Source organism: Primulina huaijiensis, chromosome 17 (genome assembly GCF_012295235.1).
Source record: "Primulina huaijiensis isolate GDHJ02 chromosome 17, ASM1229523v2, whole genome shotgun sequence".
NCBI lineage: Eukaryota > Viridiplantae > Streptophyta > Magnoliopsida > Lamiales > Gesneriaceae > Primulina > Primulina huaijiensis.
This window is the reverse complement of record NC_133322.1, coordinates 3,240,718-3,266,649: the sequence shown is the minus strand read 5'-3', so window position 1 is coordinate 3,266,649 and position 25,932 is coordinate 3,240,718. Positions and strand designations below refer to the sequence as shown.

The 25,932-nt window shown below is 35.2% G+C and overlaps 4 protein-coding genes across 6 annotated transcripts; 1 reads left to right on the top strand and 3 right to left on the bottom strand.

Annotated features, from left to right (window-relative positions):
* Positions 1-368: 368 nt before the first annotated feature.
* On the bottom strand, positions 369-3,281 carry LOC140962877 (probable cysteine protease RD19B). Its single transcript, XM_073421935.1, has 4 exons — positions 2,769-3,281; positions 1,930-2,049; positions 1,197-1,440; positions 369-865 (listed from the first exon to the last, which is right to left on the bottom strand). The coding sequence occupies exons 1-4, from the start codon at positions 3,240-3,242 to the stop codon at positions 597-599; spliced, it is 1,107 nt and encodes a 368-aa protein (XP_073278036.1). The 5' UTR covers positions 3,243-3,281; the 3' UTR covers positions 369-596.
* A 504-nt stretch (positions 3,282-3,785) lies between these two features.
* On the bottom strand, positions 3,786-8,890 carry LOC140962532 (BEL1-like homeodomain protein 7). The gene is made up of 5 exons (XM_073421480.1): positions 8,158-8,890; positions 6,422-7,382; positions 5,588-5,967; positions 5,135-5,195; positions 3,786-4,652 (listed from the first exon to the last, which is right to left on the bottom strand). Exons 2-5 carry the CDS (start codon positions 7,373-7,375, stop codon positions 3,993-3,995), a joined length of 2,055 nt encoding a protein of 684 aa, XP_073277581.1. The 5' UTR covers positions 7,376-7,382; positions 8,158-8,890; the 3' UTR covers positions 3,786-3,992.
* A 6,129-nt stretch (positions 8,891-15,019) lies between these two features.
* LOC140963178 (uncharacterized) lies at positions 15,020-22,109 on the top strand. Of its 3 annotated transcripts, none has more exons than XM_073422449.1 (18): positions 15,020-15,195; positions 15,335-15,395; positions 15,630-15,666; positions 15,756-15,886; positions 16,041-16,082; positions 16,175-16,253; positions 16,516-16,649; positions 17,191-17,330; positions 18,207-18,257; positions 18,545-18,627; positions 18,712-18,766; positions 19,350-19,464; positions 19,736-20,228; positions 20,304-20,517; positions 20,667-20,737; positions 20,913-21,081; positions 21,159-21,288; positions 21,393-22,109. In XM_073422449.1, exons 1-18 carry the CDS (start codon positions 15,094-15,096, stop codon positions 22,094-22,096), a joined length of 2,811 nt encoding a protein of 936 aa, XP_073278550.1. In that variant the 5' UTR covers positions 15,020-15,093; the 3' UTR covers positions 22,097-22,109. The 3 variants fall into 3 exon arrangements, with proteins under 3 accessions (XP_073278550.1, XP_073278549.1, XP_073278548.1); XM_073422448.1 differs by having other exon boundaries at positions 15,999-16,082; XM_073422447.1 differs by having other exon boundaries at positions 15,987-16,082.
* Positions 22,110-22,580: 471 nt separating this feature from the next.
* On the bottom strand, positions 22,581-25,578 carry LOC140963179 (purple acid phosphatase 2-like). Its single transcript, XM_073422450.1, has 8 exons — positions 25,242-25,578; positions 24,816-25,019; positions 24,598-24,709; positions 23,953-24,182; positions 23,714-23,852; positions 23,343-23,563; positions 23,121-23,242; positions 22,581-23,018 (listed from the first exon to the last, which is right to left on the bottom strand). Exons 1-8 carry the CDS (start codon positions 25,422-25,424, stop codon positions 22,820-22,822), a joined length of 1,410 nt encoding a protein of 469 aa, XP_073278551.1. The 5' UTR covers positions 25,425-25,578; the 3' UTR covers positions 22,581-22,819.
* Between the last annotated feature and the right edge of the window lie 354 nt (positions 25,579-25,932).

The window sequence follows — 25,932 nt, the reverse complement described above, 5'->3', positions numbered from 1 at the left end:
AGTCCAGCTAAACACAAGTGCATTGTTGCATCTTAGGACCACTATGAGATTCCACGTAAAATCAGTATTAAAAAAAAAAAATTATACCGGTTACAGGTTAAATTTGTTATGCCCAACGATTACATGCGCCATTCTCTGGTGATACACATCATACCCAGAACTTTCCTGAAGTAGATCATTCTATCGCGTCTAGAACTTGTGGTGCTACGATGAAAGATACAATAAATTTTCATTAGAAATTATTTTTGTCAGTCATTGCTTTGCTTTTACCAAAAAGATTATTCCAAAATCCCATCTTCATCCTAAAATTCCAGATTTGGCAAGCAAAGTGCAACGCTCGAAGCAAATGAATAGTTAGAGAAGAAAAATAAGGTAAAATGCGGCAACTTTTATGAAAGCACAAGGAGTTGACAAATTACACAACATGCTATCTAAATAACATTTGTTAAGGTTCCATGAATCACATGAGGTTGACTCAATTCACCTTAATTGCACCAGACCAAGTTAGTGCTCAGAAATTAAGGACGGTATAAGCACGTTTCCTCTATATACAGAGATGAGGCAAGCGGTTAACTGCAATTCCGTACCTCTTTTGTTCAAGTGCTTACAGCTGCAACAGTAGAAACCATTGAGTCCACACCACAGATGTTGCGGCCCTGACAGATTTTATAGTAACCTTTCTCTCCCCAGTTTTCACCCCACGAATTCTTGATAATCCAGTACGGCTTGTCCTTTAAGCGAATGGGCGAATATGCACCTGCGCCGTAACCAACCAACAACACACCATGATCCAACCTCTTGGAGCATATGAACGGACACGATACTCCTCCAATGTATGTCTGCATGAAGACCGCATTGATAGCCACTACACCCAGAGAGTAAAATTAAAGTCAGTTCTGTCCTGTGGTAACATTTTTGACTAGATAGCCGTCTGGTGCATGATTTTAAAGATGACATTTTTTGAATTTTGAGAGAACTCATAAGAATAGATCTTACAAACCGAGGAAAATTTGGTTAAGCTGGTGGAGGGGATTATACATCTGACAAATGCCCACACGAGTCATTGATAATAAGTGTAACACGCTAGAGGAACTATAGAATATTCCAATGGAACGATGTTCAATTGTTATTCAAATAATTCCAATTTAATGTATGTGATGAACCTAATGAAATTGATAAATGCGTATAGAAGATACCAGCAAGAGGTCCATTCTTGACTAGATTGGCAGCAATCTGTTCTTCATCAAGGGAAACAACACTGAAGTTGGCGACCTTTGCAGCAATTTTGGTCTTGTCAAATTTGCATCCTCCACGATCAGTTCCGGTGTATGGATAGTCCTCTTCTCGCATAAGTCCACCAGATTTTAGAGTGTATTCGAAGGCAGAATTCATCAAACCACCATCACAGCCTGAATCGCAGTCTTTGTCTCCTGAATCGCACTGCAGACAGTGAAAGGTCAGATCGACACATTTAAAGGGAGGAGAGCAAGTAATGCGACAGCATGGCTGTTTTTGTTCTCACCAGTAAGATATCCTAACAGTAGAATTAACAGCTGATTAGAAAAAGTACTTTTTCTCATATTTGCATCCGATGAGACTTGGAATCAATACCCATATATGGAAAAACCAATTGCACCGTCTATGGGCTAACTGTGTTTCACATTCATTATTTCTAACTTTTGACTTCTCTCGACTACAATTTCCACCTTCTTCTAGGGTTTGCATCGTCTCATTACTGCATCATGTCTTTAAATGTGATTGAGGCAAAACTCAGAAAATAACATAGTTTCCAAGGATAAACACGGCACAATGTATAACAGATGCCTTGAATTGTAAAAATCCTTGGACATTTCGATTTCATTGCTCGACGTTTCGTTAATACCAAATGTTAAAAGGCTGAAATAAGAGGGACAAATAAAAAAGCCGAACCTCGTGGTCACAATCCACAAGCTGTTGCTCACTGAGACTCACAAGGTTCCCAGTCGCCAGATAATTTGCACCTTCTAATGCTCCTGTTGTGCTAAATGACCAGCATGAACCACAAGATCCCTAAACGATACCATTAAAAAAATACCACTGAGATTTATCGAACGCGTAAGGTAACTAAATCGAATAAAATTCAAAAGTCAGCATATCAAACCATTCAAACTGGTTTAAGATGAATCAAAGAGAATAATATCACAATATTAAAGTTAACGGCAAAACAATCTATCATCACAAAAATTGCAGATAACTTTCTAAACTCCAACATTGGAACAAAAATCGAATATCAGCCCCGATGAAATAATTATTTGCATCTTCGTTTCTACCAGAATTTAAACAATATATTTCAACTACAGACTCATAAAGGTATGTGGATCTAAACAATTGTTATCCGGTCACATGCAATAGTTACTCATGTTCGATTACTTATGCCAGAAATTTACCAATTAAAATACTAAAACAAAACTAACAGTATGCACTATGCACATAACTCAAACCATACAGAGCAGCACAAATATACTCGACCGAGCAAATCATCGAATTGAATTAGATAGTTTGCATAGATTCTAGCTTATTAGGTACTTTTCTTGCATAGATTCTAGCTAACTGGCTTGGAGTTGGAACTTAAGGCAAAAAAATGTATAAGAACCTATACAAGTCTGACCTAAATTTTTTCAGTCACATCAATAATATCCAATTCTCTCCGAGAACCAGAATTTGACTAATTCGAATTGTACTCTGGAGATGATCAACCCAAATCCTGATTCTGATTCATACATACGTACCTGATTCTTAACCGATGTAACGGCACCGTGATCTCTCCAGTCAAAATCTGTCGGAAGGTTGTTCGTCGGTAGGATCGGAGCTTTGTGAGCGTCTGCCGGGAGTCGGAGTCTCCGATTGAGGCCAAAAAATTGACGTCGGAACTCCGCGCGAGTGAGATCTGAGAACTGAGTGACTCCGTGCACGGCGGCGGGATCCAGCTTCTGGTGGCGCCTAGCTCGGCGCAGGTTAGCTTTAAACACCGAGAATCTGTAATCGTGTTCCTCCTGATTCGCGTACTTCTTTCCGAACTTCTTCTTAAACATCGTGAAATGGTGGTCGGCGTTCAGCAGCAAATTTTCTCCATCATCTCCATGATCAACGACTTGCCGGATCACCAGATCTTCGCCAGACTCGTCACCTGCAGCGAGGATGAAGCCACACAACGTCGCTACGAGGACAAAAGTGAGGAATACGGTGGCGGAACGAGAAGCCATGGGAATTCTTCCTCTCTAATCTTACATAGAGAAATGAAAATGGACGTATATTTGTAAGTAATAACCGTTCCACAAAGCAGGTGAAGATAACCAATCATAATAGTCCACGTTGCTCGATTTGATTTGTCGTAAAAGAAAGTCGGTGATTTGCTATTATTTATCGAAATAAAATATTAAAATCGTTGTTTTATACTAAGCCTGTCTTTTTCAACGCAATGAGGCTTGTTAATTTGGGCCATCAAGTCTGAGAGTAAAACATATCCATTGCATTGATTGGCAGATTCTTTGCTACATTGGATGAATTTCATCGTCTTCTGGATTATTGTGAAATCCCTACAAAAAGTGTAGATTGAACCAATGAACAGTAGATGATCATCGGGTGAAATTCACCTGGTGTGACGAATTCCTTTAAAGAAAGAATAATGAAGTTGAAATTGATATAATCGTAAATGGTGCTGGGATCGGGAATATCGAAAATAATATTGTGCATGTGAACAATGATGACATTGAATAAAATTTTTTTAAAAAAATATTAAAGTGGAATGAGGCAATTCCCTTATTCTTCAATAATACATGAAAATTACAGTATGCTAACACTCCCATATTATACAAAACATACAATTCTTCACAATTGTTTTCTATAATATACATTCATATTTCAAATGGAAGAAACTAAACTCCTCTTTACCTCCAATACAGATTTCAAACTTCATCTCCTTTCACCATCTCTTGTTGCTCATTTTCACTGGTTCATGCGACGAAGTCATGTAAAAGACGGGTAGGAGGGACGAATCGTTGCTGCCGGTTTTCAGAATCCAAACAATCGAATTCTGCAGTCTCAGTCTCCATAGCCAAATCTGATGCATTGTATGCATCAGATCCTCTTACATTATTAACAAAACCGTTGCGACTTTCATTACAAATTGGAATGTTACCACCTGGGCTCTGCTGCAATCCTAGTGTGAGTGAAATCTTTCCATTCCCATTGCCAAATCTTTCGAATTCCGAAATATGGTATGCAGCTTCGATAAATCGGTCGGCGCCATAATTTGAATGTCCCATAGAATCATGAAAAAGAGTAGTTTCATCAATCTGCCTCTGCCTGTCTCCTGATTTTCTTGTACAGTACTTGCTTGGAGATTGGAAAGTGGGATTGTTGTCTGGTTCCATCATTTCTACGTCAAGCAAGGGAATGGAATTCGAGGCAAGGTTCTGGCTAGAGGAAACAGAGGTTTGCTGAAAATCTTCTCCTTTATCGCGAGATGTTTTGCCATTGGTTTTTACGGTTCTTGGTGTGGTTTCTGATGAAGAATTAGAGTCGGCTTCCGTGTCACCAGTCTCTTCTTTGTACATTTCTTCAACCATGGGCTTCCAAAGCCGGACTCGGGCATTTATGAACCAGTTTGAGACCTGATGCAGCCAATTGCAGATCAAGATATGCCATACAGAAAGAACATTATATCCAAGGAACAAAATTTTGAATGTTTGAAGGTAGTCTAAAAATTTACATATTCCGAAAATTAAAAGAATTCAAGTTCTTATACATTTCAAGATACGACTGTCCTGTTTGTCCCATCGTCCATCCTTACTACACAATTTTTTTTTATAAAAACCGTCCGAGAAGGGCCGTTAAGGCAGACAGCAACCGAGAAATAGATGAAAAATACTGGTAAACAGATACCAGAGGAGGATGGAGCCATAATTGAGCCAAAAAAGAAACATTGAAGTGCAAAGTCTAATCAAGCCATAAAATTTCAATCTTTATATAATCCACTAAAACGTCAGAAATGGACTAAATGGTTGTGCTAGGTGAAAAACAACTCATAAAAGTTAGAATTTTTTCCCACATTAAGTTGGTAATAATGCTTTGTTTTAATGGAAAACATGTCTACCTGACTTCTTGTTAGTCCAGTTTGCCTCGCTAGCATTATCTTGTCAGAATCTTTTGGATATCTGGAGAACAAAACCAAAGCAACATGTTAAATAGCAGAATTTCACAGACGACTCACATAGGTGAGATTAAGAGAGTGGATAAACGAAAGAAAATGTTTGGAAACGAGTACTAATTACTATACTAAAAGCTATTCCAGTTAGCAACAATGCGATTCAAATCTTTTGAATCGATCAGCAGTACAAGTGTCACTTTTTATTAATACGGAGTCAATCGATACCAACCAACAGCTACTGCTCTCTAATAAGTGAAGTTGACTTTGTTATTAATTGTAAGTATCAGTGCAACTCAAATCATTTGCAAGGTAGATCAAATCAAGCACCACACATTTTAATCGTTACAAAGTGGCTCACACAACGAGAGACGGCTACTAAGCATATTATATACAACTTACGGATGGAGGAAGTGCTCGAAAAGCCAAGCACGCAAGATTGAAACAGATGTTTCAGGAAGTCCCCGCTGTGGCCTCCACACGTGCTGTGGCATCATTCCGAGCTGCTGAAGGGCTCTCTGTTGTCTGAGTTGCTTGTCCACATATCGTAGGCGAGATATAACGATCCCTTTGCCATTTGAAGAATCATCTTGCTCACCAAGGTTTTTTCGTGCTACTTGAATCTGGCCATTTATAGCATCACGCAAGCAGCGAAAATGGCGAGAAATTGTGAGGAGGGCAAGTGCTGTGTACGGTTTAGCTGCCCCAGATCCAGCTATCACATCAAAGGAAGACACCACTATCTTCATCTGATGGTAATACTGCTTGTATCGCCTGTCAACCTGAAATGATATGAATTGAATAAGAAACAACCATGACAGAGGAATTATGCAACCCATATGACAATTGCAATATATATAGCAAACCATTTTCATATGCATAAACTTCTACAGTAAGCAGTTTTCTAGAAAATAGTTCTCCATATCAGAAATGAACCTTCTGGCATCATGAATTCAAATTTTTTCAGAAACAAAAGAATGATAAGACAACACGTCAATCAAATACATATTACTTCGTCGAGGAATATTTCATTGACATTATCAAATATTTGTGTTCTACGTGCATTATTTACCTAAACCTTCTGTTGATTTCGGTATGGAAATATAAACATAACGATGAAGCATCTCTAATGTACTGAGCAGAATGAATATAATTTATCATACTTGAAAGTTATCTCAGAAAAACTTTCAGATAAAAAGAAAAACTTAACACACCACCACAAAAACTTAACATCACCTCGTCCAACATTGCCAAAAGCTTTGTCAATTTATTCTGCAAATCCTGCTTCTCAGCAGCTGGAAGTTCATTGGTGGAGTTGCTGCTTGACTCAGGTGGAACTGAAGATACCCCTGCTTGAGAAGGATCTGAAACACCATCTTCCAAGCCCCCATCAGCTTCTTTTGAGTCCTTTACTAGCTCTTTCTTGGAATTTTGTTCCTTAATAGCTTTTTTGACATTAACAACTTCATCAAGCAGTTGTTGTGCAGCTTTCAGGTATTTTGAGCCAGGAATGGCTTTTGACATACTCGGCATGCCATATGAATCGGTTTTTATTGCATCAGCACCGGTTCCTTGAATACAAGAAAGCATATATTCATTATAACTCAATTGCCTAGTTCGTGAATTGTCATCTTCTTCGAAAGACTGGTTCCCACCTCTCTCATCATTAGAGATTGTTGGGTTCGGACCCAAGAACGGAGAGAAACTGGAAGAATCATTCTGATACGGGATCGGTGATATCTGCATTCCTGAGGGTATATGTGTACCGAGACTGAGGGATAATCCTTGACCTTGAAGAACACTGGGAGCACCATTTATGGGGTGCATCATTAGCATCTCGTTTCTACCATCTTTCCACGAGCTTAAATCATGTTCTACAATTCGAGAACCTCCAAAATTTAGCATTATTTCTTGTTGAGATGAGCCGGGCTCAGAATTGCCAGCAGGTTGAATTTCAAAACAGGTGCTTTGCCTTTGAGAATTCCCAGTAAGTGCATCGGAAAACGGGCCTGAGGAAGGCGAGAAATTCATATACATCATCGTGTTTCCGGGAATAACTGGTGTTTCTGAATAAGAACCAGGCAAAGTATCCCTTGAATAGAGCATCGTTGCAGCATCGGTTTGACTGTTTGATGTTGGAAAATATGCAGCCATGAATTTTGTGTCAAGAATTTCCTTCTTGGCTAACATCTCCCACCTTAGAAATTTCCAAAGACAATCAGAGGGCATCGAATTCTCATGAAAATTATAAACAGATTGATAGAATTTTAACATTTTGATATATTTTGTAAGCAATTTTGTGGTTGCAACCGCAGAGAATAAAGTTCTTCACAAATTATAATAATAATACATGCGCAAATTCTACCCATAGATTTACCAATTTTATGGTAATCTGATCATACACCTATTATTAATGGACAACTAAAAGAAGGATGCAATCGGCAGCTTTTGTTAAAAAAATTAGCGTCACTCTCAAGATTCATTCAGATAATACACTCGAAAACAGCATTCACTTTTGTTTAAAACAGAGAAACAAAATCAATGACCAACATACAGATTGATCATAAAGCATCAACCGAAAAATGATGAAGAAATTTCAAAATCAGCTATTTGACCATTTCAAACTAAAGTTCTAGCTTCATTCCCAAAACCCGCAAAAGATAGGGAGGATTTTCCAAAATAAAAAACAAAATTCAGATGAAATTAAGAGTTTTAAACAAGAGAAACTTAAATGAGAAGGACCCAAAAATTTAAAAGTTAAAAAAAGAATGAAAAACTCCATAAATCCATCGAGAAAAGGAATTAAAAATTATCAATAATTCAATAGAGACAGCAGCATGTAAATATATCATAACATCAACATCATCTAATCCAAAAACCATGAAGAGACTTTCAAGAAGTTTGCTTCTTTTCCCCAGTTTAGATTACAGCATAAAATAGATTAAAAAGTCAAATTTTTTTAATACACAAACCTGCAAAAACTAGTATGACTTGTGTGGCTTGTTGGGAACACAAGCCCCTCCGATCCGCTTAAAAAAAATCTTCCAGAAACACAATCCCAAGATCCCAACACTATCAAGAAAGAAAACAAAACAACCCCTTTTTCTTTCCTCTTTGTTTATGTAATATAATTATTATATTTAATATCATGTAAGAAAAGCAGACTGCAGGGACATTATCAACATCCCTTCAAACTCCGGTACCTTAATAACCTCAAAAACACCCATCTTTCTACTTATTCCCACGTGTGAAATTCACACACACACACGCACACATGCGTGGGTTCTTCTCTCTGTTTTCAACTCCTCTAGCTACACAAATCTACATGAAATTTAAGCCCCTATAAGGAGTCTACCCATTAATTCTTGAAACCCAACGAAATAAAAATCACAACTTTTTTCTTCACAACTCAAAAGCATCTAAAATCCCTCATCCCTCCATTTTATTTGGTTTCTTTTGGTTTATAGAAAGGAAGAATATATATGGACGATAATAAAAGAATATATTTCTTAGCTGTTGTTATTGTTGTTGGTTAAACTCTTTGGTGGTGTTGATGATGTTTGGTTATGGAGTTTCAATCTCTAACAACCAGTTGGTGGACCTAAACCCTTCCTTAAACCTTCTTCTTCTTCTCTCTCACATTCAAGCATGGGCTAATGGTCTGGGCTGCTGTAAATATTCTCACAATTTGATGCATTTTTTATTCTCTTTTTTTTTTCTTTTTTTTCCCATTTGTTTTTTGTTATTTTTATTTTATTTGGATGGAATATTATAATTGGGTGGGAAATCTTTTATCTTTTGTGATTTGTATTTTTTCTAGGTAGGGTGCACCAACAGGCAACAGAGGCTGTCCCACGTTTTAGAAATATTTTGCAAAATGCTGTCTGTATATGTAAATTTATACTAATTTAATTTAATATTTTTCTTTAAAAACTGCACTTTTTTTGTAACTGTCATGGTTAAAATAGTGGATTTGGGCTTAACCTTATCCCAAAAATCTATGTCACATGATTGTTCAAATGCATATATAACTCTTAAATATTTAATCTAACTGATGTGAGACATCTAAAGTCAAATATCAGTCAGTCGTTTGCATTCGATGAGTATTGAATAAATTCTCAAACTAATTTTGTAACCTGCAAATCAAAGTAATAAGTTAAATCACAATAGACAAACTATATACGACATTATCATTATCATAAAAACTTTACTTCTAGTCTTCTGAATGTCTTGGTAAGTGCCTGGGATTACTCACTAAAAAATAAATTATGTTATTCGAGAATATAAATAAATGCAAAATGAATTACTTTTTATAATTTAATTTAAAATTTATTCTATGCGCTGAATATAACAGCATAACATTTTGCAATATATATTATTACTTTTCAAGAATGATAAATGGTAATTCGATATATAAGAAAATTTGTCTTTTCAAATTTGTTTAATAATTTTTATTTTATTTACTTATCAGTTATCACGTGGACAAATTGGAGAAGTATACTTTGTACGTTAGTTGCAAACAAAATTATGGGGATTATCAAAGTCCCCCTTTTGGTTTGTGTATTTGTAGATTACCCCATAATTTTGGCTTTTGTAATTTTTCGAGGTGAACACAGAAACCTAAAATCTAAAACCCAAGAAATCAGTTCGACTCGAAGAAAAATATCGGCTAACACCCTTAAGTTTGCCTGTAATGAATGGTATTTTTACTCCGTTTCAATTAATTAAATAATTTTATTTCAGAAATAGATTGAAAATATGAATTCCGGACAATAATATCAGGGATAAGGTTTCACGGACCTATATATATGAGATAAGTTGATCAGATCCATAGCTACGGTGAAAAAAATATTTTTAACATGATTCGATCAAAAATATATCTCACAATCGTGAAACGATTAATTGGAGTTTTAGTGAACAAATATATATTTAACTTGATGCATATAAAATCAATCATAGATTGAATTTAAAATTCGAAAAAATTAAATGTATCTTAATAATTCAAAAAAAAATTTTGAATTCGTGAATTTTAAATCTACTATTTCAAATTTTCTTTTTAATCTATATAATATGTGTGTGTGTGACGTGGATCATATTGTATGGTACCAGAGTATTATAAAAGTTCCAATACAAAAATTCAAACTTGCCTCGTTGTGATTTTTGTATTGGTTGTTGGGATAATTATTAGCTTTATCATGCACTGTGCGAGCCAATAGCCACAAAAACATTATCTACAATTCGCTTTGTTTATTCAAACGCAAACATGTATTTGCTTCGTCCGTGTATGGAAGTAACTTACATTAGGTATCGTTTGGTATATGGTAAGAGACGAAGAGAAATCAATACGATTGGCAAAAAAATAATAGATAAAAATAAATAAGACGATGTAATAAAATGTATATTGTTTGGTATAATGTTCTCACTACATATGGATTGATTATACTAATACTCATGTGACATATCAAGATTTAAGGTAATATTAAAGTCGTGTTTGGTGTTATGGACGCAAGGTTATGATTTTGTATTGAATATGTATCTTGTGAGACGATCTCCTCTAGATATTTAAGGCATTATATAATATTAAAAACAAATATTTTACTAATTAAATATCCCATCAACCAAACTAATAATGAGACGAAGAAAAAGAAAGACAGTGGATGCCATTATCTTTTTGTCAATAAGCTCGAACTTAAATGAGATTTGGCACGCTATGCAAAATCCGTGCTTGGATTGGCCATTATTCAGAACGGGTGTAGTGACGTTTTTGCCCACGAGTTTTTAGAGCAATGGCCTCAACTTTTTGCTCAGCGAGGGGTAAAAGCACAAAAAAGTAGGGATGGCATGTTACGAAACAATTCTATGTGCCTAAACACCGAAAAAAAACTTACCGAATTTTGATGGTCTTGGCATCAATTTGTCGTATTGCTCTGTCAAAAGGGTAAAATGATTAATAACCAATAATATCGAATGATAATGTCCAAAATAACAAAATAATACAATCAAATGATATGATCTTCAGATTTGTGTGGATTATGTGAATGTTTGATTTATGATTATGTGTTTGATTTCTATTTGGACTAAAATATTTAATTATGAAAGTATGATTTAATTATAAAAGCTCAATTAAATTATGAAAGTCCATCAAATGTAACAGATAGATTCTCATCGATTTAAATTTATTCAGATGAGTCAAGAAGATCGTGGAAAGAGGAGAATATCTTTGGAGAAAAGAGGAGAATATCGTGGATCATGGGAGAATGGAGAGAACTGCTCAGCATTCAGAAGAAAATGATCGGCTAAAGCAACAAGGTAGACACAACACTTTATTGTGAAATACCATATTGGCCCGTTTTCCCATAAGTACCTCAATATTCTACTTAGTACGATTCGACAATGTGTTTGAGTCAGTGATTGGAAAACTCCTTTTTCTCGAGCCATCGCAAAAACTCCAAACAAACTCCCTACAGAATTCTCATAGATTTAGTCAAGTTTTTCATGCTTTTTTTCAGGCACATTTTAGCATCCTCGTACATATTCTAGCACTATTTTGTTATACTTTTCATGTTTTTGTAATTTTCTACTGATTTGTTGATACACAATCATGTTGGGAGTTTATTTCATCAAGTTCTATTGTTTTTTCTTTCGTTTTGGTGTTGTATTAGTTTAGAAGACTATAACGAACGGTCAAATTTAGTGTCCATAATCGTTGTGTTTTTAGAAGTTATATTTTTATCATTTTTACACAAATTGATTCATCTTTGCATCTGACACGCTCGTAAATCGAAATATTGTGCAAACAATTTCATACCAACATTTTAATATACGAACTTGTTACACATGATTTGTCAAGTGCAACTTACTTGACAAATATGATTTGATTTACATGTTATTACATTAGTACGAGGGTTATCGATACATAGGACAACATATAATACTAATATCAAATGATGTCTTTTATTTTCTTGTAGGTGATCTTGCAATTATTTGTTAATTATACCCGGCTAATGACAAATGATTATTTATTTGATATATTTCAGTAAATGGGACATGTTTTTCAAGAGCCATGGTGTATATACACGGAAATCGTATTATTATTTAAAAAAATTAAAAACAAAAAATTTGAATTGAAAGAAATACGTGTTACTAACATTTGTCAAATTAAATGAGAAATGGCTGAGTAATTTCTAAATATTTAATATATATTGATAATTAATTTTTTACACAAACTTTTATCTCCCCGTGCTATATCTACGAAGACTATTATCTTCGAATGTTATTTTGTACTTTCTGTAAAATATGCTTCTTTGTATTGATTGTCACATTCGGAAAATATTACTTCAATGTCAACATTTTTGAAAGAAAAAACTTTATTAGAATGACAAAAATTTGTGTTAGATGATCTCATCGGTCGTATTTTGTGAGACAGATTTTTATTTGGGTCATCTATGAAAAAATATTACTTTTTATGCTAAAAATATTATTTTTTATTATGAATATCGGTAAGGTTGATTTGTCTCATATGTGTAATTAAACAAATATAATAGGGTATGTTGGCAATAATTGAAATAACTATGGGTCGAAATGTAAATTAGAAAAAGCCTGCCAGTGTTATTATTAACCCGGCAGAGGAAGGAACAGACAGGGCATGGGGATTCCAAAAAAGTAGAGAATCTAAAAGGATGGTAATGATTATAATGTTTTAAAAAATTATTATTATTTTATAAATAAATAATATAAAATTTATCAATTTAACCGTCTTTTGAAATTCTTGATCATCTGATATATTAATAAGATAAATATTTTATTTATATCATTTAAAATAATAATTAATTTTTAAATGTAGACATGATTGATTCGTCATATGAATAAAAATTCATAAAATCGTCTAATAAGAGACATACTTATCTTTAAGGAAAAATAATACAGATTGGAGTGTTTATAATATGGATGTATATATTGTATTGTATTGTGACATTTTTAGTCGTGTAGTTTTTCGTTGAATCAATTATAATCATATAACTATATTTTAACAATCAATTTTAGCTAGTTTTAACAAAATTATGTAATTAAACAACTTCTATCATTGTTAATTTTTTTTATAATTATACCGATAAATGCATTTGCATGCTTTCAAAGTTTTTTTGAGTCTATAATTATAAAATTTTAACGATAATATCACACTTTTAATCACGTAATTTTGGATAAAATGACTAAAATCGATAATCAAAACACAGTTACATGATTATATTTGATTTAACAAAAATATAATAAAATGAAAATGATACACCTCAATACATACACACGACTAAAATTAATATTTGCGGCTAATATTAACCAATTTTGTTTGTATATATAATTTTCCATCACAAACCTCGAATGACACACCCCATACAAATTCCAACCTATTTCATACGATGATTTGACAAGTAAATGAAAATTATTCTCTTCTTCCTAGACCAATAATTGAAGTATTTTTTTTTGGGTCAAGATTAAATATATTACATTTATGACGTCATCGTTTTTAATACTCACAACAACTTCGAATTTTAAATGTCACAAGAACCATTTACAAATAATTAGGTAACACAATGACGCAATCATGATGACCACACGGCCGGCGAGTAGAAATAAACAACACTATCTCCTATTGTTGAATCCATTAATGTCATTATCAGATTATTATATTGGGATTTTTTAAAATATTTTAGGTAGAATTATTATAAATGAATATGTGAGATGAAAGTTTTTAATTTTTTTAAAAAATCAATAATATAAATTTATGACAAAATAACAATTCAAACCTTTATTTATAAAATATTTAAATTTCTTGATTTGTAATATTGTTTAAAGTTTTTTATAATTTTGATATTTTATGTTATCATTTTGTTATTATTATTTTTTGGCTGTAAATTTAGTCATTTTTCAAACATGACGTCGATATGATACCAATACAGTGTTAATATATCGTTGATATGTATAATTTCACATCAACACTCCAAATGAAAAACATACTAAAATTACTAAAAATCGAAATATGCAAGACTAAAACTGAAAATTGATATATTATCGTCTATTAAATCCGCCACATCATGTAACACTGTACCAGTCAAGCAAGGATATTCCATGACATTGAAGCATATAATAATAACAATTTTAAAAATTTTTAACTATTACATTTGTCTTAATTTAAGGAAATTTAGATATTTTTTAAATAATTTTTTTCCCACAATCATGACCCGATTGTTTTCTCTAATAAATACTCCGTGATGTAAGCCATGACGTTGACATTTGTATTGTAATTGTGGTGAGCTCCCACTAAGGTTAATGGCATTATATTATCATATCATATGTTCCAAATATATATGTAGATTGCATTTGTAATTGAAAAATGAAAAATAAAACTAAATCAAATTGAAAGAAGGGTACAATTTAAATTGTTTAGGAATCATTTTTTTTATTTTCCAAAACTCGCAAACAATTATTAAATTCATGTTAATATAATTTTGGTTTTATCAATCTCGACTCGAAATATTTAAAATATTTTATTGATATTTTAAAATGTTTTTGAATATAAAATTGGAAAATTGGGTTACATTATATTTCTATATATAATAATCGATTGATTTTTTTAATAAAGGCTCTGGTTTTATCTAGGGGAGCTTTTTCAATCCAAAGAGACGGTTAATTGAATTTTCGATTCACTCGAAATTCAAACCGAAAACAAACCAAATCGAATAATTTTTTTTTCCGCTAATTAAATTTATGGGCTCAACTAGTGGGCCTGAGGCCCATTTTGTAGACCGGACAGATATATACAGAAACCCTTTAAAACTCCGGCTTAAATCGAAGGTATCGGTAAATCACCCTTCCCAGGCGCCATCAAACCCCGTTAACTCAGAACCGGAGACATGGGAAAGAGGAAGACAATGAATGGCGGCGGCGGCGATAGCCAGCACTCTCCGTCCACAGTATTCGTCGCGAATTTACCTTTTTCGCTTACCAGCGCTCAGGCACACTTCCATTTTTGTCTCTCTGTAGTACTCTCTGTTTGCGTGTGTATGCGCGCGCCGCGTGTTACAAATTACTAGCGTATATCTTGACTGAATGCTTATCTCTAATTGTTTGAGTTTATTCTCGTATTGGTTTTAGCTGGAAGAAACATTCGGTGAGATTGGACCTATCAGAAGGTGCTTCATGGTGACGGACAAGGGTATGCTTACTGCCTTACGCAATTATAGCAAACTGGCGATTCATAGACTTCATTTTTTTGGCATATAGTTGATGTTATCTTTCTGTTATATCTCCTAGAAAGCATTATAATCATGTGATATCTGATGAAGTCAGTGAATTCGAAGTCGAGCAATGATCATTTCTTCAACTGTTTGTCTTTTGATGACCCAATTCAAATTTTTGTGCTTTTCTTTGTTTTTCGTTTGTTTGTCAGGGTCTAAGGAACACCGAGGCTTTGGCTATGTACAATTGTGAGTCATATTTTTTTTTAAAAAAATTAGTCTCTGCATGTAAAACGAGCTAATGCAAGTGGTGATATTAGAATTTAATGGTAATATAGTGCTGTCGTTGAAGATGCTAGCCGTGCAATTGAACTGAAAAACAACTCGATCGTTGGAGGTAGAAAGATTGTCGTCAAACAAGCTATGCATCGAGCTTCCCTCGAGAAACGCCGACCAAAAGAAAATCAAGGTCTATATCTACGCAACCTTCTCTATTTTGTACGAAAAACCTTATCCGAAATAACATATGTAACTGTAAAGTTTTGCTTTTAAAACTTTCCAATCCATAGTTCATCTTGAAGATGCTGTCCAGACGAAGAATGATAAGGATATTTTGACTGCAGAGACAGACAAGCTTGGACAGCCTTCAAATCTCCAAGCAAAAGGTTAACCACGAGATGGCTGATTTTTGGATGCTAAGATTATTAGATTTCTTTTTCAATCAATTTTTGTGATGTCTTGAATTGTAACTAATCAGGCAAATTAACGGTAAAAGGAGTAGGAAACGCTGTATCAAATGGTCCACCTGATGAAGGACATAATTCTGAAAAACAACGGTATTGTTCAACATATTTTTTTATGAATCTTGTTATCGTGCACTTATTTTTTTGGGTGGGCAATCTAGGACAAGCAATTATATGTAAGCGTTGTACAAAATACACAATAAGTTGGTAGACATAAATTATTTGAGGGATTGTTTGGTAGGACGGACTATCTAGGGAGGAGTTTGGGTTTCCATCCTTCATTTGATAAAGTTTAACGTGGAAAAATTGGACAACAGAAGAATTTTTTTGTTGAATTTGTAACCGTTATAAACAGGGTTGCCAAGACAGTCGTATTTGGTGGTCTTTTTGACAATAACATGGCCGACGAAGTTCATCGGCGAGCTAGGGGTTTTGGAACAGTATCGTCTGTCATTTACCCTCTTCCAGAGGAAGAGCTTGACCGGCATGGTAAAGGCATTTATTTCAAATTTTGCTCAATCTAGCAACAGAATCAATTATTTGAATGCTGATGGATAAATTGTTCCAATACGTTATCTCTGTCTCTATTTGCTAACATCAAACATGTGTCAGAACATATTTGCCTTTTTTCCGGCATTCTGCATAAAATATCACCCAAATGTGCCAAGTATCCATCTCCATTGTACGTTGATGAAAGTCATTTTGCTACATTTTTATTTCCTCAGTGTTACCTACCTGGAAAACATTTCTGGAAATTTTTTCACCCTTTTGCTGTCTACTTGGGCATTTTCTACCAGTTTGCATTAGTCGTGCTTGGAGTACTTGAATGTTTTGTATTTATTCTTACATGTTTATTTTCAGTATTCATATTGTTAGTTTCTTACAGTTGCATACTTTGATGTTAAGTACTTCGATACACAGTTCCTCCTTCATGCGCTCATATTTCTGCACCAATCTATTTGTCTCAAGAAAATGTATTTTTAGTGGATGCCTTTATGCCTGAAATATGTCATATGCTCATATCTTGCAGGGCTGGCTCAAGAAGGGTGTAGAACGAATGCTTCATCAGTACTGTTTACCAGTGTGAAATCAGCTTGTGCGTGTGTTGCAGCACTGCACCAAAAAGAGATACATGGAAAATTTGTCTGGGCACGGCAGCTTGGTGGAGAGGTAAAGATTATAATCTTTTGTTTTTTTTTTTATATTGTTGTAGTACTGTAAGATTTAACATCACTTCTTATTTTAGCCTCTTGTGCCAGCAAGTGTGGTCAAACTTATATGATAAGTATTACCAAATTTTTATCACACTTCTTTCTCCTGCGCAAACTTTACTTTAACTGTTAATGCACATTTTGAGCTTAAATCTGTTGAAAGTCTGCGGTGCGAAGTTTTATAGAAATGGTAAAGTTCTATTTTGTGTGGCTACAATGACTGTGAAGGTAAGTTTATCACACGGAAAGGAAAGAGAGGTCTGGGGTTTCTCTCGGCTTTTGGCATAATGGGACCCCAGTGGGAGGCTCACATGATAGGCTATTTTTCTCAGTGGTAGAGCACGCCGCAATTATTTTAGTTTTTCAAACATGATGCAAAAATTGTACATGAAGCTGATGAGCCGATGCGCCGCCCGTTGCATTGAGTTTTCAGTCAATGGTTTGTAGTTAATATTGGTTTAATTCAAATTTGGGTAAACATAATATATTTGTGATGAGGAAGTATGATGATGGCGGATTGCATAATGCAATTATGCAAACACGACCAGCTTTGAAACCATGTTCTGATAGTAAATTCTATTTTAAAAATCACTTTGGCCGATTCAGTATCTCTAATTGCTTCAGTTTCTGGCATGGTATCTACATAATGTTGTCATATGAATACTTAAGTAGATAAATTGGTGGTATATTCTTCGATGTAAATAGGAAGCACCCTTTTTGGTTATTAGCAACAAAATTTAGCTTTCAAGCAATGAAAAATTGTTTCTGATGTATGATGTATTACTTTCGTTATTGATATCAACTTACAGTGATAAACTTTTTTAATGTTGATCAGGGCTCTAAAACCCAAAAATGGAAACTTATTGTCAGGAATCTCCCTTTCAAGGTTCTTTTTTTTCTCTCTCTAGGTTTTTGAAGTTAAATTTGATAACTAGTCAATGTACCTCGGAAAATTGTGGTTTAAATTTGATAACTAGTCAATGTACCTCGGAAAATTGTGGATGCCATATGTTTTTAGATGCTAAATGCTTGAAAGATCTCTGTAAATCATACTGAACAGCACCTTCCCGACGAGTCATCTACTTTAAAGGAACTTCCCCGCAGTGCGCTCTTCCTTGAATTATTCGTTCGTGACTTCGTGCAATACTTATTGAATACAAAGAAAAAATGCAGGCCACACAGACCGAGGTTAAAGATATGTTTGCTGCTGAAGGATTTGTCTGGGATGTTTTTGTCCCCCAAAATTCTGAGACGGGGTAATCCTTCTAATTCATGAAGCATGCACTTTATGCACTGTTTTCCATTCTCCATGTAGATATTTTATTCTCGTGCTTTTGCAGGTCATCTAAAGGATTTGCATTTGCTAAATTCACATCAAAACAAGAAGCGGAAAATGTATGTGAATTTCTCCCTGAACAATGACCATCAAGAGGATCTTGCTATAAGTTGTCTCCCAATGTGGTCAATACAACTATCAACCCTGGAAGTTGATTCTCAGACTTTCCAATATCATGTACTTTAATTATATTCCCTTAGGGAAGAATTAGAAAATTAGAGGACAGATAAAGACATTTGTAAGAATTCCCAGTTGCTTAATTTCGTGTTTAGTGCATCTTGAAGTAGGACTTGTAAGTTGTATGTGAGATAATTCGTTTGGCAGTTGTGCTGTGCACCATTTTTCATGTGCGTGATATTTCTCTGAGTCTTAATGTGAGAAGTATAAAAGCATTTGCCTAATTCTCATTTATATCATGTATTTTTTATTACTGAGAAAAAAAAGTACATGACCAAAAGCCCTAAACCAAATCCTGTATTGTATGCATCTTAGTAGCTTTTCTTCAGATTGTCCGTAGCGCTTCAATTCTTGCGCAAATATGGATTCATAGCTAATGTTTTGAAAAATTCCGCCATCTTCAGACATTTCTCGACCTTTCTTAGTTAAATGATATTATCATTCTTGGCATACATGCTTATGCAGGCTATCCAGAAGTTCAATGGGAAAAAATTTGGGAAAAGGACAATTGCGGTTGACTGGGCTGTCTCTAAAAAAGTCTATACCTCGGTTAGCAATTCTGTTACTGCTGTAGAAGATGGTAATTATCTTTCTCCCTGTAGTTAACCTATTCTATCTGTCACTATTTATTTATTTATTTTTATAAAAAGCATGCAAAATTCCTGTAGCTTAGTCCATTTATTGTATCTTGCATTTTGTTTGATAGATTCACCCGAAATTTTGTAAAGAATAATGACAAGACGTTCTTGATGTTTTCTGATTCTAATTTCCTGGGCCCTGGCAACTCTTGTTTCGTGCTTTTAAGATTCTGTACAACAATTTTTTACATAATACAAGTTTTGATTTGACAGGGAAGAATGAAAATGATGGAGAAGCTGATATTGATAGTGATTCAGCGGATAACGACGTGGAGGTGGTGGAAAAATCACAAGAAGCTGATAATGGTGATGTTGCTCTGGATGTGTCTGAGGAAAATGACAGTGAAAGTGAAGTTGATTTTGAGGAAGAGGTGGAGATTGCTAGAAAAGTTATGAATAATCTCACGTCATCATCTTCTAGAAATGTTTTTGGAGATGAGGAACACCAAGGGCAATTAAACGGGAAAAATAATGATGAATCAGTTGAGGTAGAAAACAAATGTTCTGATGCATCAGCAAAACCAACATTGGACTCTACAAGATCTAAACTAGTAAACGCAAAATCAGTTGAAGGAGATGATGAGTTGCAGAGGACCATTTTCATTACCAATCTTCCTTTTGGTGTTGACACCGAAGAAGTGAAGCAACGTTTTTCTGCATTTGGTGAAGTGCAGTCATTTATACCAGTTTTTCATCAAGTCACCAAGTAAGAACATGGCTTTGTCTGAAAGAAGTTTTGCATGTTTTACTCACTTTGTCGACTTCTGCTGTGTTTCTGCAGGCGACCCCGGGGAACTGGTTTTCTCAAGTTTAGGACAAACGATGCTTTCAATGCAGCATTTTCGGCAGCCAGTGAAGAATCTGGTCTTGGTATCTTCTTAAAAGGTAGAAAGCTAACTGTCCTGAAGGCTTTGGACAAGAAAACAGCTGATAATAAGGCATTGGAGAAGGCCAAAAAAGAAGATCATGACCACCGAAATCTTTACCTGGCAAAGGTTGATTTGAAGTTTTTTTCAAAACAAAATTCAAATTTCTGTTTAGGAGATAGTTCTAATGTTTTTTCATATACAACTACTTCGACATCAATTGTGTTTTGTTGCTAAAAAAAACCATCAATTGTGTTTGGTCTACTTTTATTTTACAGGAAGGCCTAATCATGAAAGGTACACCTGCTGCTGAAGGAGTTTCAGAGAAAGATATGTCAAAGCGCCAGAAGTAAATATTTTATATATTTTAGATTAATTATTTAATACATGGAAGAATTAATATCTAAAGATTAAGGGCAGAAATGACGCCTCAGTGTTATCAACCACAGTTTTCGCCACGTGTTGATAGAAACTCCATTTTCTCTTTGCTATTCATTTTGTTCTGATTCTGATTTATATCGCAGCTTGTATGAGAAAAAGATGACCAAGCTTCGTTCCCCAAACTTTCGCGTGTCGAGGACAAGGCTAATTGTTTACAATGTGCCTACGACAATGAAAGAAAAAGATTTAAAACAACTTTTTATAAGTGCAGTTGCCTCTCGTGCCAAAAAGCAAAAACCCTCAATTCAGCAGGTCAGATAGGTTTCTTAAACCTATATTTGTTTCTTTTTTGCTATTCAGATGTATTTTTGACCAGGTTGCACTCGCAGATAAAGCTCTTGGAAGACATAAAAAAAGTAGAGAATGGAGAAAAAAGTGGTCGAAGAGGAGTTGCTTTCATAGAGTTCACAGAGCATCAACACGCACTCGTGGCCCTGAGAGTTCTTAATAACAATCCTGGTAAGGTGTTTTCTGAGCTTGTTATAAACCTTCTTTTCTCTTCTGTATTGGAAGATCACAAATTTTCAACCAGAATGTGCTACAGTGTGCTTAATTAATTGCAGGCACATTTGGTCCTGAACGACGCCCAATTGTGGAGTTTGCAATAGACGATGTCCAGAAATTGAAGCTTCGTAAAGAAAAGATTCAATATCAGCAGCAGGCTTCTCTTAACAACAGCACAGAGGATTTGCAGCAAAAAGTTCGTGTAACAAGCTCAGAGCATTCCCCTATAAACATGAGGTCGAGGAAGCGGAAAATCAGAGATGATGATGCATCAGCAAAGACATTTGTCAATAAAAAAGGGAAATCGGAAAACAGATTTCGTGGAGCAAATCCCAATAATGAAAGCAGTTTCAGTTTGACCGAGGAAAAATCTCAAAGCAGCACGGTGCTTCACCCCTCATCGAAGAAAAAGCTGAAACAGTCAAAAGAGAAGGTTAAAAACCAGCAGAACGGAAGGAAACACGGTGGGACAGATCCATTACGGAAGGATAATACGCCGAGCATTAAGCAAGAACGTGTTGAACCCGTAGGTAAACATAGAAAAGGACGGGCTTTCAAAGGCCAGTCTGAACAATCAAAAGAGGGCATCAATCCAAGGAACAGAAAAAAGGGCCAAAAGAACAATGCAGTGGGAAAGGACATGGTTGATAAACTTGACTTGTTGATTGAACAGTACCGATCCAAATTCACACAGAACGATTCTCTTCGAAGTGATGACAAGAAGCAAGGCTCTAAGAGACTTAAAAGGTGGTTTGAATCATGATTTCGTTACAGGCAATTAAGTTCAATTAATGGAGGCTATGTTTCATGGATAATTAAGAATTATAACTTCGCTTAAGTTATAAATTTTCCTTATTTTTGTTTATGTTGGTGCCAACTTCATGGCCTGTAAGTTGGTTCCCAAATTCTTAGATGTGGAGTTGGGATAACGTTGAATGTATTAGCCTTAATTAAGTTGTCTGCTCGTACAAATATTTTTTATACGTCGGACTTGAATACTATTAGATCTCCGGCATGCAATTTAAAATGGAGCTCGACTTTTTTTTTCTTAATAAAATGTATTTTATTGAGTATTTCATCATGTAATTTCATAACGTATGTTCTTTTTATTCACGTTCGGAGTGAATAAGGGAATGCATAAATAAACCAAATCTCTTGTCCCAGAACACGTTCTCATATAAAGATAAACGACTTCAACCTATCCGATATCTTTAATTTGCGTACACATGTAAAAGATTTACTGCAGATGCAAACAAACAGTAAACCATCGTATTACTTTTCCAATTGGAAGAATCGAAAGTACACATCTTTGTGCGGAAAGCCACCAGAAAGCCTGAGATTCAAGAGATGACTTTTTTCTTATTTAAACGTACGCTCACACGTGACCTGAATATAATTCCTATATCATGAGAGCCAATGGCTCCACCATTGGGCTAACGAAAACATAAAAATGGCGAAGATATGATTTTTAAAGAAAGAACTTGAATCAAGATTCTGAGCTGGTAGAGTCGTTGACAGGATCCCAGTATCTATTGGAAAACCACATGGAATCAGCTTGTACGGCGTATCCGTCCTGATTCCTGTGCCAACTGTAGTAAGCATGGGTTCTGTTCTTGATATCGAAAGTGGCGTGGCCAAAGCTCGCCTCCCTAAAAGCTGAGTACTTAGGCTGTGGCTCTGTCATGCTGAAATATAAACATAAAAAATATGTTAGCCTTTTCATTCATTTGGTCTTGAATGTAAATTAAAGCATGTAGGATTGAATCTTAGTAAACTGGTGGTTTTACTTTGTGGCCAAGCCTTCAAGATTCCCTCCATCTCCGATGGTTATGTACACAGGGGCAGACAAATCGTGCACGGGTGTGCACAACCCGTTTACAACATTGTATGCAATGTTAGAAACACGTTCCTGCAAATACAAGATAAGAACTTGCTTATAAGCATCAACGCTGTTGAAAATGAGAGAATAATTCCAGAAAAGAAGATAATAAAAAGGAAAATTTGCATACCGATCGTTCATATGCATGAACATGACCAGCAAAAACCACGTCGACTTTGTACTTAACAAACCATGCCTCATACATGACTCTCATGGATTCCCCTTCCAAGAAATGGTAGTTATAGCTGTTATACCATGGAGAGTGCATCATAACAATCAGCCAAGGTGTCTCACTCCTGTTTACTTTTGGTAGCTCTGCTTCCAGCCATTTATACTGAGGAGTATATTTTCCTTAAAAAGGGCAAAAAAAACAACATATGATGCATTATATCACGAATCAGATAAAATTACAGCTAGGATACTTCATTTTTCAATTTCCATGTTCATATCACATCATTTTCTATACCAAATGAGTATTCATCAGTTATCCTATATTCTTACCGTAAGCAGAATACGAGGACAAAACGATGATGTATGCTGAAGCCCTCTTGATAGAATACCAAAAGGGAGCTGTACTAGTAGATGCCTTGTAAGGAACATGGTACCGACGAGTATAAGGCTTGAAGGGCTTCGTCTCGCCCTGCAAAAACATAACAAATTCCATTAAATTTTTAGTTTTTTGTTTTTGTTTTTGAAAACGAGTATTTTCAAGTGTTATAAACTAATGAAAGCAAACTTACAATATCAGGAGCGAAATCAATCTCGTGATTTCCCGCGGTCCAAATCCAAGGTTGATAAGCAACACTTCTCTCAACAAATCGTCCCCACGTATCCCATCTCACATTATCGTGAAAAGGGTAGTTGTCAGCATAAGACAAATCCCCAACGAACAATACAGTCTGTCCCTTCTGCGGGTTATTCTCATAATGTGTAAGAGTAATGTTGGAGTCATAACTCTGGCCAAGATCACCTGCAATGAACCAAACCCAGTAATTGAATCCGGATAACTTGCAATAATAGAAGAATGTACTTTGGAGATTTCGATGCTTTTGTAAGAACACACAGAATTTCAGGGTGACCTTTTTGTCCAAAACAAGAGGGTGGGGTGGAATAGAACAGGCTTCTTATTTCACCTCTGAAAGTTCTCAAAATGTCAGGATAAGCTCGTGACCGTCAAATTCTGTAGGCAGTGTGTTTGTGCTTCATTCGTGAGTATACCAAAAAAATTATCTTTTTTAAATTTCACAAGGAGAGCGGAATGCAATTCATCAAACTATACTACATGAATATCTCAAACTTTTCCCCCAACTACCCTTTTGATAAAGAACTATTGATCATTTGATCTATTCAACAACTATTTATACAAGCCAGAAAGAATGTCATACCAATAAGTCCAAAAGTGTACGGCACATCGGGGCCAACTTCCGGTGGCGTAACAAACCAAAACCTCCTTGTAACCGGATCAACTCCAAGCTCATAGTAGTATTTGGTGTCATACTGCCCACAAAAAAAAGTGAATACATCATTTTACTATATTCCTCCAGAGCTAGATATAACACTACTGCAACTCAAATAACATTAAAGAAACAATACGTTAATTCACCTCCAATTTCTTGATAACGCAATGATGAATATAACCAGAGGTATAATTGTAAAATTTGTATTTGGTCGCACTTCCTTTAGCCTTGTTCTTGTGCTTCTCATTGTTTTCGGGCCAATACCAAACTGTGCTTGAACCAGCCTCATCCATTGTAACCCATGATATAATCACTCCTTTTCCCTCATGATCCCCTTGTGTTATATGTACCTTCAAACACAATAATCAATACACACACGCACATGCATATATATAATATATAATGTATTTTAAATTGCACCTATCTGGTGAATTCCAAAAGGGGATCACTGGCTTCAGCTTAGATTACAAAACCAATTTAAAAAAAGGATAAAGATAAAGACTATGGAGTCGTCATAAATAGAAAATAAAAAAAAGCTTTGAAGGACGGCAAAAATGGTGGCAAAAGGAAACCTGCTGGGGTGCATTAAAACCGGGCGGCTCTCGGAAGACATCACTATCAAGAGGCATATCGATTGTTTTCTCCACTTTCCGCACAAACCCACTGGTCGATCCTCCATTACACAGAACCGCAGCGTTCACAACAACACCCAGAAAGGCCAGCACAATCTTCGTCGTCCCCGGCGCACCACCCATCCCGTTATCGTGTGCACCAAGAACCGAAACCTGCGGACCTCTAGCTTGCTTCCTCTCCCTCTCTTCAACAAAAGCTGCAAATGCTTTTCACAGATTCACACACAGAATTAATGGGGGATCACTGTGCGTGTTTTTACATTTTATACAGGTGTGGGGAGAAGTTGACTCGAAATTCATGTGGTCCTAATGAATGGTAATCTGAATTAACGGGGAATATTCACCAGTTTATACGAATTATCGCCCCAAATACGTACGTTGACTTTTCTATTCGCGGGAGACGGGTTTTTGAAAACCACGACTCTTGGTACAATTCGATTCTCTCTATATTTTGATCATCATTAAATAATTGGAAATAATCTTTGCATATCATGTAAAATTATAAGAAAATTTACAAATTTTGATCACATATAATTGATTTTTTGCGATTTTGACGACTTATTTAGTTTTAATCGGGTATCTTTCAATTTTTGGTTATTTCAGTCATTTTGAATGTTGACGTAACACTGCA

What these genes read in the sequence shown, in the direction of transcription:
- LOC140962532 (XM_073421480.1), bottom strand. Translation starts at nt 7,375, where the DNA reads ATGTTAGCCAAGAAGGAAATTCTTGACACAAAATTCATGGCTGCATAT. An exon ending in TTTTGGCAATGTTGGACGAG is followed by an intron (nt 5,968 to 6,421) that starts GTGATGTTAAGT and finishes ATATCATTTCAG; the next exon opens with GTTGACAGGCGATACAAGCA. An exon ending in CTGGACTAACAAGAAGTCAG is followed by an intron (nt 4,653 to 5,134) that starts GTAGACATGTTT and finishes TGGCTGCATCAG; the next exon opens with GTCTCAAACTGGTTCATAAA.
- LOC140962877 (XM_073421935.1), bottom strand. Translation starts at nt 3,242, where the DNA reads ATGGCTTCTCGTTCCGCCACCGTATTCCTCACTTTTGTCCTCGTAGCG. An exon ending in TTACATCGGTTAAGAATCAG is followed by an intron (nt 2,050 to 2,768) that starts GTACGTATGTAT and finishes GGTATCGTTTAG; the next exon opens with GGATCTTGTGGTTCATGCTG. An exon ending in CAAGAATGGACCTCTTGCTG is followed by an intron (nt 866 to 1,196) that starts GTATCTTCTATA and finishes CTCTGGGTGTAG; the next exon opens with TGGCTATCAATGCGGTCTTC.
- LOC140963179 (XM_073422450.1), bottom strand. Translation starts at nt 25,424, where the DNA reads ATGGGTGGTGCGCCGGGGACGACGAAGATTGTGCTGGCCTTTCTGGGT. An exon ending in TTGATTTCGCTCCTGATATT is followed by an intron (nt 23,853 to 23,952) that starts GTAAGTTTGCTT and finishes ATGTTTTTGCAG; the next exon opens with GGCGAGACGAAGCCCTTCAA. An exon ending in GTCCTCGTATTCTGCTTACG is followed by an intron (nt 23,564 to 23,713) that starts GTAAGAATATAG and finishes GCCCTTTTTAAG; the next exon opens with GAAAATATACTCCTCAGTAT.
- LOC140963178 (XM_073422447.1), top strand. Translation starts at nt 15,094, where the DNA reads ATGGGAAAGAGGAAGACAATGAATGGCGGCGGCGGCGATAGCCAGCAC. An exon ending in GGCTTTGGCTATGTACAATT is followed by an intron (nt 15,667 to 15,755) that starts GTGAGTCATATT and finishes ATGGTAATATAG; the next exon opens with TGCTGTCGTTGAAGATGCTA. An exon ending in AAAAACCCTCAATTCAGCAG is followed by an intron (nt 21,082 to 21,158) that starts GTCAGATAGGTT and finishes TTGCACTCGCAG; the next exon opens with ATAAAGCTCTTGGAAGACAT.